The sequence below is a fragment of the Oryctolagus cuniculus genome, chromosome 12 (assembly GCF_051225735.1).
Source record: "Oryctolagus cuniculus isolate XC-2025 breed Fujian yellow rabbit chromosome 12, ASM5122573v1, whole genome shotgun sequence".
Classification (NCBI taxonomy): domain Eukaryota; kingdom Metazoa; phylum Chordata; class Mammalia; order Lagomorpha; family Leporidae; genus Oryctolagus; species Oryctolagus cuniculus.
In genome coordinates this window covers 1,391,921-1,406,003 of record NC_142878.1, presented here as the reverse complement: position 1 = coordinate 1,406,003, position 14,083 = coordinate 1,391,921, and the positions used below count along the sequence as shown (strand labels likewise).

Here is a 14,083-nt window from a genome sequence, read left to right as displayed (position 1 = left end):
ATATGCAGAAAAATCAGATGATATAATTCATCACTCATTCAAAATAAAATCTCATAGCAGACTAGGAGAGGGAACTCTTGAACCCCGAAATGGAGCCTCCAAAAAAATTCATCACGCGTACTGCTTGGACGTTTTCCTCATAAGATAAAGAACAAGCAAGAATGTTTGCCTCCATCACTGTTCGACATTGTAGTGGGTTTTCTGCCCAGTACCGCAGGCCAACAAAACACTGAAGGGAAGCACATTGCTTTTTGTTCACAGGTGATCTATTTTATGCAGAAAAATCCAAGAAATCTAAAAAAAACTGATACATGTCAGAATAAAAGTTGATCTCATTTCTATACACAGGCAGTGAACAGTCCAGAAATGAGGGCAAGAAAAATTGTTTTCAATCATGTGAAAAAGGTAAGACAATTAGACAACCGACCAGGAAGAAGTCCATTATGTACATGCTGAAAACTACAAAACCAAACAAAATTGGAAGAAATTAAGGGAAACCTAAATACATGGTCAGGTATAACAAACTTAGGGATTGAAAGATTTATTGTTTTAAAGATGATTATTCCCCAATTTTTCTATAGGTTCAGTGCAATTTCTATTGACATCGCAGAAGGATTTTTAGTGATACTGACAAGTCAATCTTAAATTTTTCATGGAAATGCCGATGAACTACAATAGTCAAAGTAATTCTGAAAGAGAAGAAAAATGTTGAAGGATTTACCTACATGATTTCAAAACTTACTATAAAACTATAGTAATCAAAAAACGTAGTATTGGCATAAAGATGAACATATGATCGATGTGACAGAACAGCAAAAATACACTTGAATGGGCAACAGATATCAGGTTGGTGCAGTTCAGGTGAGGTTTTCTGTCCAGCAGGAAGTGGTGGAATGGGTGACGAGTCACTTGGGAAAAGATGAATTTAGATTCTTGCCTCTCTCGTCCACAAAATTTAAGTAAAAATGGATCACTGAGGGGCTGGCGCTGTGGTGTGTCTGTCTCACCCTCTTGCTCTGTAGCTCTGACCTTCAAATAATTAAATAAATATTAAAGTTTCTCACCAGGGAGCAGTGCTATGGTACAGTGAGTTAAGCTACCGCCTATAATGCTGGCATCCCACATGGGTGCCAGTTGGAGTCCCGGCTGCTCCACTTCCCATCCAGCTCCCTGCTAACGTGCCCGGGAAAGCAGTAGAAGAAGGCCCAAACGCTTAGGCCGCTACCACCCGCGTGGGAGTCTGGATGGAGGTCCGGTCTCCTGGCTTCGGCCCGGCCCAGCCCCTGCCATCGCAGTCTTCTGGGGAGTGACCAACAGATGGAGAATTCCCTTCTCTGCAGGTCCCTCCCTCTCTCTAACTCTGCGTTTCGAATAAGTAAGTCTTAGGAAAAATATATCTCACCAAAGATGATAAACACACATGGCCAAGACGCTCCCAACCACACACCATCAAAACGGTGAAAACCACCATGAGATCTACCACACACAAGCAGCGCTGGCACGGATAGGGAGCACCAGGGCTGACTTACTGCTGGTGGGTGTGTGAGGTGCTCCAGCCGCCCTGGAAGACAGACGGCTGTTTCCTATAAAGCTGACGATCCTCTTACCGTCCAGCCCACTGAACACACTCCTGGCTCCCGCCCAAGGGAGCTGAAAGCGTATGTTGACACAAAAACCTCCATATGGGTTTTTATAGCAGCTTGATTCATAATTGCCAAAATCGGGAAGCAATCGAGATGTCCTTCTGTAGGTAAACGGATCAACCGTGACGCACGCAGACAATGAATCCTGTTCTGCGCTAAGAGGAAATGAGGCACCAGGCCTTGGGAGACACGAAGCTTCAGTAGGTACCGCCGAGTGGAAGGAGGCCGTGGGAAGAGAAGTTGATTGCGACTGTGTGGCGCCCAGGAAGGCGCAGCTGTGAGACAGAACAGAGGAGCGGCTGCCGGGGTTCGGGGGAGAGGGAAGGAGAGACGGGAGGGGGCAGGCGCTATCCCGTGCGGTGCTGTGAGGTCGGATTCGTGTCAGTACCGGCGTCTGACCTCCCGTGTAGACTGAGGCTTTGGGGGGTGAAGGTGGCAGTGCTGGTTCCTCAGTTGTAAGCGATGGGCGCCTCCGGTGGGGGATGCTTACCGTGGGGAGACCTCGGGGACTGCCTGGGAAGTCTCTGCATCTCCCTCTCAGTTTTTTTCTGTGGACCTAACACTGCTCTTACAAATAAAACCTTTTAAAAGAAGAAAGTGGGGCCAGTGTTGTGGCGTAGTGATAAAGCCGCCGCCTGAGTGCTGGCGTCCCACATGGGGGCCAGTTTGTCTCCCTGCTGCTCCACTTCCCATCCGGCTCCCTGCTAATGCACTCGGGAAAGCCGTGGAAGATGCCGGTGCACCCACGTGGGAGACCCGGAGGAAGCTCTAGCTCCTGGCTTTGGCCTGGCCCAGCCTTGGCCATTGGGGCTGTTGGGGAGTGAACAAGCGGATGGAAGACCTCTCTCTGTCTCTCCCTCTCTCTGTAACTCTGACTTTCAAATAAATAATATAAATCTTAGGAAAAAAACTACCTAAGAACAGCTAAAGGTGAAGATTCACAAATATAAAGACATGGTTAAATGCTGATAAACTACTTCCAGTGTCTTCCATCACTTTCCCTGTGGTATCTATGGATAGCGTGTGTCCCCTGAGGCCCTGCACTGGCGGATTCTGTTTATTTCAGCCAGTAATTCCGGGCGCGCTCTGACCCGTGAGCTGCTCGGCCCGCAGAGATGCCTGGTGAACGAGACCCAGATCCCCTCACGGAGTTTCCAGGCGGCAAAGCCGGGACACAAGCAGGTGTTTGAATACTGCTTTCTGCCTGATTCCAAAGTGAGAGAGACAGAGATGAGCAGGTATCCCATCTACTGATTCACTCTGCGTGGGCCCACGCTAGCCAGGGCAAGGGCCAAGCAGAAGCCAGGAGCATAGACGTCACCCATGGGGGTGGGTGGCAGGGGCCCAAGCAGGGAGCCGTCCCGGGGAAGCTGGAATTGGAGGTGGTGTTGGGACTCGGACAGGCGCTGCAGTGTGGGGCTGTATCCTCATTGCTGTGCCGAGGGCCTGCGCTCGTGCTAAACGTTCTGAAGGACAAAAGTGGGGCGAGGGGTCACAGTTGGCGTACACGAGTGGGCAGTGCTGTGCGGGTCTCTCCCAGGAGGCAGCTGGAGAAGTCGGTGGGGCCGACCAAGCTTTGCGTGGCCCCTTGTCAGGCCACCTGCAGGTCCGAGGGCCGCGTGGAACTCCGAGAGGATCGTAAATCGTATTAGCACGTGGTCCCTTCTTTATATCATGTGTAATTTACAATGTAGTTAATAATTATGTGATGGAATTAGCAGCATACAAAACACCAGGACAGTAAATACCAGATTAAGAGATTTACTCACTGCTTGAGAAATTAACAAAACGGCCTCTCTTTAAAGACGACGTGTTTGTATTCTCGACTTGTGCTTCTCCACGGCTTGCCCCAGAGCCTGGTGTTTCGCTCCTTCTGATACAGCGCATGCAGTGGTGTGTGGTGCAGTTCTGTCGATACTGAAGTGAGAGTTCTCGCAGGGCTGTGTGCACCATCACCCTGGGTCACCGCCCTTGGGGGAGGTCCGGTGGCAGAGACCGCGGCCCCCCAGTCAGGGTGTCAGGGCCTGCAGGTGCCTTCTGCTGGACACTGAGGGTCATGAGAAAGCTGTTCCATAGCAGAGCTGGGCTGCGTGGCCCAGAGGCCGTGGTTTCACCGTTGCCTTGGCCTCAGGTCGACAACTTAGGGCGTGAGACCGCGGGGTTCACGTGTCGCTCCCATACTCATGGGAGCCAGGTGACCGCTGAAGCCTCCCCAGTGGCCCCGTGGCCCTGGTGTCCTGCCAGGGCAGAGCAGCTGGCCAGTGACTGCGTGTCCAGGCCCTGGGGGACTGTGACTCCCAGACACTCAGCCCAGCCACAGGGGAGGCCACGTGCACAGTGCGGGAGCAGCCCGCAGCCACACGGAGGGACGAGTGTGGCGTTGGCCAGCTTGGCCTTTGGGCTTCCTTCTGGCCTCTCCAGCGTTGTGGGACTTGATGCTGTTTATTTCCACCGTTTCTGGGCCTCACTTTTCTTACCAGCAAAATGATTTACAGAAAAGTCGGCGCCCATTTCTCAGAGGTGGTAAAGGATTCGCAATAAGCAAGTGCGTGACACGTAGAGAAGCTGTTCCTGTGACCCCCGACTCATCAGGTTTTGCTTTTTTTATTGTAGATTCTCCCCAAAGTCCTCGCTAGGCTGGCGCCGGCATTCACCATGAGCAGCTGTAGCTTCCTCGTGGAGAAGTCCCGGGCCTCCACGGCCCGCGTGGTGGTGTGGAGGGAGATGGGCGTGTCTCGGAGCTACACCATGGAGAGCAGCTACTGTGGCTGCAACCAGGGCCCCTACCAGGTACGTGGGCTGCGGGACCGCCCGCCCCGGCTCAGCCACACCTGCGAGTGGGGAGCAGCAGCAGACCCACCCCGCTTTCTCCACTGCAGGGGAAGCAGGCCCCTGGTAGGAGGCGCCGGCTCCACCATTGCCAGGCCTGCAGCCTCGTCGTGCTGATCCCGGAGGCAGAGCGCGTGCGCTTTCCAGGCTGCTTCCGCAGTCAGCTGCCCTCCGCGGCAGGCAGCGGGAGCCGCCCTCTGTCACACAGCCCCCCTTTCACAGAGCCCTGCCCACCCGGGTCTGTAACGCACACGGGAATCTGTCAGTGCTTTTTGCAACAAGGGGCCTAGGCCCTCATGCATCACACAGCCGCAGGTTTTCCGCAGTGGTTGTCCACTACGTGTGTGTGGCGCCTCTGTCTTTGTGCCCTCCTCAGTGAGCAGTCCTCTGTGTCACCCTCCTGTCCCTGGCACAGACCTGTGCATGGCGGGGGTCTCCCAGAGGGGCTGGGTCTGGGACGGGCGCCGGGTGTCAGGGCGAGTGCTCCCTCCACAGCTGTATGAACTGCGCACGCAGCTGCCTGGCGGCTCCAGCAGGCGCTCCTGGCTGGCGGCTCTTCCCTCTCCCCGCAGAGCATAAATAAGGGCCGTTGTGACGGAGCCAGGGAACGGGCTCTTTTAAGTTTCCTGGACGAGCTGACAGGTGACTCCTTGGCGGCTTCTGTTCAGCCTCAGGAATACCTGGACCTCACCGGCGCTGGCACTCATGGGTTGGCTTTGGTTGGCTGCTGGAACAGCCAGGCCGCGCTTGGCACCTGTGCGGTCCCAGCCCATGCGCATCTGCTGGTTGTCAGAGGGGGTGTGTGGAGCCAGGGACGCAGAACGCTGTCTAACTCCCCACCTGCTGTTAGACTTATTTTGACCCCTTAAATCTGTCAGATAGCCAGCTAGTTTAAACAATTTTCTCAAGGAATTGTTTTGCGACTGGATTAATAAATGATTAGGTTGAATCAATCCTCATTACCCACGTCAACACAGCTGCAGGATAGGAAGAGTGGAGGTTGTGGGATGGGCACCGAGGGAGCCTGCTGGTCTGTCTCCCAGCAGTGTGGACGGCGGCTGACCCCGCCAAGGCCCTGTGTGTCCTGTATCAGCAAGGATCCTGCTCCTCTCGACCACACACGATGCTGGCAAAGGCTGGAGGAGAACTTTGTGAGCGTGGGGCAGGCTCCCTCACCAGAGACCCCGCCCTCTCTCGGCGTTCAAGGCCTGTAGGCCGGAGGGGAGAGAGCTGGGGGGGCACTGTGACCCGAGGCCTTGTGGATCCGGGTCTGTGTGTCTCAGTTGTGTGCCTCCTATGGAAAGGGGCCAGGAATTTATTGAAAAGACAGCTCCCTGCGACTCCCCCAGATTTGTTGGTTGCCAACGTTTGTTACCTTTGTCTCTCCAAGCGCCGACTCGGGCTAACAGCTCTGGTAGTGTCCGTGTCAGTGCCACTCATGGTCAATGAATGGGAGTCCCACGTCCTTGGGAGCTGTTTGAAAACCAAGTGGCTCAGAGGCCCTGGCTGCCGCTGGATCTGTCTCCCCTGCCTCACACCCAGTGGCTGCTAGAAATGACAAGGGATGAAAGAGCCCGCCCAGTGGGAGGGCTTTTAGGTGTGGACGCGGCAGGCTGCTGTCCAGAGGGATTTTCCACGCCGCTCCGTGTGGGGTCTGGAGGGGAGGCATGGCGAGAACTGGCTGGAGACAGCCCGCCCACACGGCGCCAGGGCTGGTTGGCTCAGCCGAGCTGCGCTCGATATGAAACACCTCTGGGTGGACCGGCTCTCTCCTTCCCCTCCTTCACCCCGCACGCGGCGCAGCGTCTGAGCGGGGGAGGGCAGTGATTTTCCGCACTCCTTCCCCAGTGTCGGGTGCTTGGGTGAGCTCTGGGCGAGCTATAAAAGCAGCGTAGACATTTCCATCCCGGACAGAGCAAATGGTTTTTGTGTGTTGGGAAGCGGGGTCCCAGCTGGGTGTTGCGGTTGTTTCTCTGAGGTCATCTCTCCATTTCTCGTTTCGCGTTACCATTTATCCAGCGGAGGGAGGATCCTTAAATACACCCATGAGTGGCATTCCTTCCTCCCTTCCTAAGAATATAAATATTTCTGCCGTTTCTCTGGTTAGTGTGGCTTTAAAGTAGTTCCCGTGGTTTCTCTCAGCACACTAAGTACCTGATTTGTTAGTAGTGAAATGCAGTATCATTTCTTACACTGACATTTATGTTGGAACTGCATTAAAGAACACAAGCTATTACCCTCAAATAATTGTTATTAATACAGCATTTCTCTTCTATTTTTCCAGTCTGTAGGTGGCTCATTTTTAAAACGCCCCGGCTTGTATTTCTCTGGGAGGCGGTTGTTTGCTTGCATCTGGTATTTGAATGTAACGTAGAGGCCCCGCCCACTGAGAGACTTACTTTGCCCACTGGGGACCGGCCCCAGGCTCTGGAGCCTGTCAAGGGGAAGCCCGAACGGAGTGATGGCGGCGCTGGGGCTCGTTTTTCAGAGGTGTGCAGCCCGTGCGGACAGCTGTGCGGGTGTGCCCTGGCGTCCTGTGCGCCATGTGTTGGCGTGCGCAGCGGCTTAGGCCTCCATGAGCTCCCACCCAGGCGGCTGCTGACTCGCTTCTTGGCAGCGCCGCTCACATGGGGGTGTTGGCCGGAGGAGGGGCGGTGGATGGGCAGGTGGACTGAGGTGGACTAGCGGCCCATCTGGCGCCAAAGACCTTGCCTGCAAGCGGCCTGCTCTGTGTCCTGGCCTCCGTGCGCTGCACCCCTCCCTCACCCTCGGCAAGGCCCCAAGTCTGCTCAAGCCTCGGGAGACTAGGGAAGAAGTCGCCGTGGTCCAGGTGTGAGCGGAAGCCGTCGCTGCGGGGTGGAGGTGGAAGCCCTGTGGGCGGGAGGCAGTGTTGTCACCCGACCTCAGAGCCCCCCGTGGGTCCCCCCGCCCTGTCCAGGCGCGAGGTCTTGTGGTGGCTCTGGAACAGGTGGCGGTGAGGCAGGCAGCTTCCATCCTGCACCGGGCGGAGCTGCAGCCGCCCCGCGGGTCTCTGTAGGCCCCGGCACTCCTTCTCCCAGGCTCACAGCCAGGGCCCCGAGGGCCAACCACGGACTGGGACTGGGAGGGAGCGCACCACCTCCCTGAGGCCATGAAGCCAGGAACCCAGGGAGGGCCAGAGGCCAGCGCAGGGGCATGCATATGGGCTCCTGGGTTGGCGTGTGTGGAAGACAGCATACGTGTGGATGTGGAGACGTTCACACGCATGTTGGCATGTGTGTCTGAGCTGCCCTACACACCCAGGCTGGGCCACCAGCCCAGAGCCCTGTCGCCTCCCGTAAGCAATCCTGCAACGCGAGACCTCGGGCAGCCTGCCAAGCCTGGCGCCCATCTCCTCCAGGGTCTCCATGGGGTCGGCCCAATGGAGCCGCCTGAACTTTCCGGACAGCAGCCGGGCTGCCCAAAGCCATGGCTCCTCAAGAAGCCAGCCTGTGTCCAGCGCTGGTCCACGGTGGGAGCTGTGTCCACGGTGGGTCCAGCTGGTCCACGGTGGGTCCAAGGGCCCGGCCTCGTGGCCTCAGCTGGGACAGCCCCAAAGGCCACCCCGCCCTTCAGCTCCCTGTGTGGGTCCTGGGGCCTCTGCGCTGTGGTTCAACTTCCCCGCCCGGCCCTGCTTTCTCGTGTTTCCTGGGGTTGTTCCCGTGAGCGTCTCCCAAACCGTTGTACGTGCAGATCCCAGAGCCTCCAGGCTGCTTCCTGGGGACAGCCACTGCCAAGTCTCACAAGCTTTGGACAGAGGACACATATGTTGGCTGAGCGCCTCTTGAAGGCGGCTGACGGGGCTGGATTTCCCCTGGAGGGGGAACCGTCTGATCGTGGTGCCGCGGCCTCCCGGATCCCAGCTTCTGTACTCTGCTTCTCCCTTCTTGGTAGCGGGGCCCACGCAGAACCCGAGCTGGTGGTTCTGGAGCAGAACACGGGCTGGCTGTGGCATACGTCCTGTGGCGGCCGTAACAAACCACCACAGACTGGGAGGCCTAATGCGGCATCCTTAGTCCTCTTGGTCCCGCCCGGAGGTTTGAAATCTAGCTGCTCTCCCACGCTTGCAGGGCGGAGTTTTCCGTGCCGGTGTCACCAGCACCCTTGGCACTCCTTCCTGCAGCCACATCACTCGAGACCCCTCCCTGGTCGTCACCAGAGACACTGGGTGAAGGCCCCCGGCTCCATCATGACCTCAGCCTAACCAGTTGCATCTGCAGTGACCCCTCGGGTGGGCTGCTGGGGTCACGCTACTCGGCCCGGTTGGTTGGAGGTACAGGACACCTAGCAATGCCGGGAGCACCCCGGTGTGGTAGCACTCTTGTTCCCTCTCGGCCTCTGACAGGAAGGGTCGGTCTCACAGCATCTGCAGAGTCACTGCCACGTGGGATGAGTGCTGATTAAGGCAGGGCTGGGATGCACAGGTGACAGGGACGGCAACAGACACGCCGACCCGTGCACCTGTGAAGCCACCCGTACCTGCTACTGCACAACAAAACCCTGCAACATCACTCCGTTCTCTCCGTCGTGGGCCTTGTGTTAGAGACAGGGAGGACGGGGAGGTCGTTGGCGGTCACACGGCCTTACGTTGGAGTCAGGGTCTGACGCCAGGCAAGTCTGGCACGGGGCTCATGCTTTCTGCCTAGGAACAGGTGTTGGAGAGAGGAGCCTGGGCTTGGAGAGCTCTGCTCACGGCTGCCACAGCAGCTCTGCCGGCAGGTGCATCCTACCCCTCTGGGCTCCAGTTCCCTGGTTCAGAATGAGAGCGGAGAGACGGCACGGTCTGCTGGCTGGGGACTCAGGGACCCCCTAGCCCGGGGGCCGGCATGGCCGTGGTTTGCAGCTTCTTCTGAGTTTGCTCACCTTGCCAGGGAGGAAGTCCCCGCTGGTGCCAAGTAGCCTCTGGCCCTCTCTCCTCCAGCCCCGCCCCCTTCCGCCCTTTCCTGGCCTGACTTCCAGTTAGTGCAGAGGCCCGGCAGGATGGCGGCAGGGGATGGGAGGGAGCGAGGGGCCAGCCAGGTTACCGTGCCTCAGGCAGCTCCCGGGCTGCTGCTGCCCCGCTGTCTCTTCCTGGTAGCTTTTCTCCTGCCGGGCTCACTGCTCTCACACAGGCGTCCCGAGCAGCAGACGTGCCTGCACACCCAGGCACCCACACCCTCCAGCTCTCCCACCACGTGTGTGTGTGTGTGTGTGTGTGTGTGTAGACGTGCCTGTGCACCCAGGCACCCACACCCTCCAGCTCTCCCACCACGTGTGTGTGTGTGTGTGTGTGTGTGTAGACGTGCCTGTGCACCCAGGCACCCACACCCTCCAGCTCTCCCACCACGTGTGTGTGTGTGTGTGCGCGTGTGTGTGTGTGTGGACGTGCCTGTGCACCCAGGCACACACACCCTCCAGCTTTCCCACCACGTGTGTGTGTGCGTGTGTGTGTGTGTGTGTGGACGTGCCTGTGCACCCAGGCACACACACCCTCCAGCTCTCCCACCACACGTGTGTGTGTATGTGTGTGTGTGTGTAGTAAACATGTGCACAACCCCGTGGGCCTCAATGTCGCAGTCACAGCAGGAAACATAGCCAATCCCCTAGGCTGAGTTCCGAGGACAGCTCTGTCCTGCACAGCCATGACCTTGGCGGCTCCTGACCTCTGAGAGTGTTTCGGTGACCTTGGTGTTCCTCATGACTCCTCCCCAAGGAGCCCCTGCCTGTGGAATGTCCCCACCATTTCCATAGTAATCCTCAATGTGAATCACTGTCTGTGCTATTATTGATTGTAAGAGTTATTAGCAGCAATTTTCTCTACTTTGAATAAAGACACTTAGACTCCCACTTTAAAAAAAAGCACAGGATTTATTTATTTGACAAGATAGAATGAGAGAAAAAGAGTGATATTCATCACTGGTTGATTCCCCAGATGGCCACAGTGACCAGGCTGGACCGGGCAAAAGCCGGAGTCTGGGCCTCCATCTGGGTTTCTCCTGTGGGGCAGAGATCCAAGCACTCAGGCCATCCTGTCCCAGGTGCCTTAGCAGGGAGCTGGACCGGAAGTGGAGCAGCTGGGGCCTGATACGGGATGCTGGCACAGGAGGTGGAGGCTTAACCTGCTGCCCCACGTCGCCAGCCCCTGGATGCGCACTTTTCACCGTAATCGAGACTGTTGTAATCAGAATCTCTGAGGCTGGAGGTCAGGACTTTATGGGACTATAAGTTTGTGCAGCATTGTTGGGAACCACACGCTCTGACTTCCGTAGGCACTGATGTCACACATCTATTTATAGACCCAGCTGTGCCACAGCAACTTTTGTATGTGCTGTTTACAAGCTGGCTTTATCATCAGCCCATCCGTTGCAGCTATCAGACTTCCTGGGCAGCGTACTCTGTGTAGTAGCCCTCCTTTCAAGGGCCGAGGAAGGTGAGGAGCATGGTTGTGCATCCTTCCAGCCGGAGCACAGGCAGGAGTGAGGAGTGGGGGGCAGGGCGGGCCCTGTTGTCTCCCCAGCCGCTGGATGAAAGCCCACTGAGCCAGGGCTGCAGCCCCAGAGTCCTGTTGGGTCACTGTTCCCAAGTCGCCTGCTTGTTCCACAGGTGGCCACCACAGTAATGCCACTCTTGTGGCCGCTGAACTGTGGGTGGAGGGGCCTTACTTTTATCCATGAAATCCGAGGGACAAACTGAGGAAGGCCTGACCCCTCACATTCTCGCACGCGTGAGAATCACCTGGGAGCTTCCACAGTGCAAGTCTCTGAACTGTGTGTCCACAGGTTTCTTGTTCTGGGCTCTGGCCCAGGGAGCCACAGTTCACCGAGCCTCCTGGACATCCGTGGGGGCCACGGAGGGACTGAGGCAGGACACCCGGGGCAGGTGCAGAGAGCAGGGCGGGCCTGCAGCTCTCCCACGTCACTCCGGTGCGCCTGCTCCTCTCGAAACATTGAGCGTCCCATTCTCCTGGTTGCACCCCTGTCCCCGTCATTTGCAATTTTAGGAAATTGGCATAATTCTATAAAAAAGTTGTCCAATATCAGTGGGAGCTGACGATGCTTTTTGTGTCTTTGTTTTTCCTACTCCTAGGGGGCCCCCAGATCCGAATTCTCTCATTGGTGTCTTTGAACAGTTCATTGATGTAAAATGATTGTAGATGTTTAGAGGGTGCAGTGTGATAATTCAGTCCACATACACAAGGCGTAATGATCCAATCAGGGCGATTAGCATCCCCGTCTCCTTAAGCATTTATCATTTCTTTGTGTTGGGAATCTGAACACTTTTCTTGGGGGGCATTTGTGAGTCTGGGGACAGAGAGAGCTTAGGAACAGTGGCGTGTGGAGGCTCTGGGCACCTTTCCCAGGAGGGTAGCTACAGTGTTCACAAAAAAATGTATGTGAGCGACACTGACATTCTGAGACCTGATTGTTGTTACAGCCCTTGTCTGCTGTTGTTTTTCCTTCTTCCTATTTGTTGGATTCTTTGCTTAGTGCAATGTTGAGCTTGTGACTGCAGAGCTAATTGAAAGTATGTCTTTGTAAAAATGGGCGGGAGGGAGAGCAGGAGGGAAGCATCACTGTGCTCTTACGAAGTTTGTTCACCTTACATAAATAAAAATTATTTTAAAAAAAGATGTTCTGAAAAGCACGGGTGCCCCCAACACGTGGCGAGCTCGCGGCTCAGTTGGCGGAGCCCAAGGCTCTAGCTTCCTACTTGTTGCTTCTACATCAGCTCCGGAGGCGCCCGGCTTGCCTCTGTGGTCAGGTGGAGTGTGCCTGGCAGGGGACGTGGGCAGCCCCGTGCTGGCCCCCGGGGGGCTGAGGACCCTGACGTCCCAGGGGCCCTTTCTCAAGCTGCTTGCTCGGGGGCGGGGGGGGGCAGGCCCCAGCTCCTGAATCAGAATGCCCAGGGAACCTGTGTTCCATCAGCGGGGCAGCAGGGCAGCGGGGCTGGAAGAGGGGCGGAGTTCGGGGTAGGAAGCTAGGAGCTCTCGCCTTGTGTTAGGACGAGGAATTCACTCCCCGAATTCTCTGCTGGAATGAGATGTTGTGTGCGAATGTGATAGACGTTGCGAGCGCCCCCGATGGAAGACGCGTATCGATCTTGCTAACATTTCAATGTTGCATGAGCTGCTTCGCCTGCATCCATCTTCTCTGACAGCCTCCGTCCTGCAGGGCTCGGAAGGGAAGACTGTTTCTCAAATGTGTGTTTGCTGTCAGACGCCACCGTGTTCCTGGACAGATAGAGACGTGGAGTCCAGGTGCTCGACGTGTCCTGTAGCATGGTTGTGTCTGAAACCTTCGTCCTCGGTGTGTCCTGTAGTGCGGTTGTGTCTGAAACCTTGGTGCTCGACGTGGTTTTGTATTTCTGTTAGGCCGTCACAAAACACACCAAACACCGGAGTAAGGGACAGAGTTTATTGGGGAAAACCAGCAGACTGGAGGGAAGGGGCGTAGGTGTAAAAGGAGAATAAGGGAGAAAGAGGAGAGAGGAGAGGAGAGAGGGGAGTGAGAGAGGAGAAGAGGAGGCTAGAGAGAGTGGGCAAGAAAGAGCGAGGAGAGAAGAGAGAGCGGAGAGCAGAGAGACAGAGGAGGAGAGGAGAGCAGACGAGAGGAGCCCAGAGAGCGCGTGTGCAGGAACAGGCCCTTTTAAAACTGCCGGAGGGCAGGCAGGGAAGCAGGAGCAGCGAATCCCATTAGGATGGGGGTGGGGCTTGGCACAGGTGGTTGGGCCATGTGGCCACCTGGCTTTCAGCAATAGTGGCGGGAACCGGGGCATAGGATGTAAATCAGGGTGTAGATGGCGCCATAGATAAAACTGCGCCAGTTTCCCAACAGACGTGTCCTGCAGTGAGGTTGTATCAGAGACCTCTGTGCCCTGCTCCACCCTCGCACTCATTGGGATCCCACAAGCATCGCCTTGCCGCTGTCTGCGTGATTCTAGCCTCTTCGTGTTTGATCTCCAAGCGCATTATAAGCAGTTTATCAACTCACTGCCGACGTAATGAGGTAGGAGATATTGCCCTCATTCTGTCGCTTGGCTCCGTGATGTCTGTCGGCACGCTGGTGGAATAGTAACAGGAATTAAAGACTCAAGAGGCAGAGACGCTAATGAGGTTGCCAGCAGGAGACTCCGGGGATTAGGACATCCGTGGGAGCCTTGAGTTTTCCATGCCCACTGTAGAAAACGAGTCCTTGTATCAAAAATAAGGAGGGAATCTGGCACTTGGAATAATCCACTAAGCCCCAAATGCCCTCTGATCCTTTCAAAATGATTTGGCTGCAAATGGCCACAAAGAAGAAGAGATGGTTTATCTCTAAATCTTACCCTACCCACGTGACCAATGTAAACGCAATAAGCCAGACACCCTTAGGGAACACACAGTAAGCCCGAGAAAGCCTCAACGTAATTCAGGGTTTTGTTCAGGGTGCAGCATAAGGAACAGGACTGGCCCCGCGTGGCGTGCTCTTCCCTGGCCTTGGTACAAGTGCAGTTGCTGGGGTGCGTCTCACACCCGCGAGCAGTGGGACACTGTCAGGTGGTGAGGGGCCCTGCACCAGGTGCGTTCTCACTGTGCGTGAAGCGCAGCGGACCCCAAACCCCGGGGCCCTCCTGGA

The 14,083-nt window shown here is 56.1% G+C and overlaps 1 protein-coding gene across 4 annotated transcripts in view; it reads left to right on the top strand.

Moving 5' to 3' along the window:
* AGBL1 (AGBL carboxypeptidase 1) overlaps window positions 1–14,083 on the top strand; it is a 635,239-nt gene that overhangs the window by 365,707 nt on the left and 255,449 nt on the right. For 3 of the 4 annotated variants that reach the window (XM_089311047.1, XM_089311048.1, XM_089311050.1), the window contains exons 21-22: window positions 1,751–1,843; window positions 4,257–4,433. In XM_089311047.1, coding sequence (XP_089167173.1) covers window positions 1,751–1,843; window positions 4,257–4,433 — 270 coding nt within the window. The remainder of the gene's footprint in view (window positions 1–1,750; window positions 1,844–4,256; window positions 4,434–14,083) is intronic. The other variant, XM_089311049.1, reaches the window with a different exon arrangement.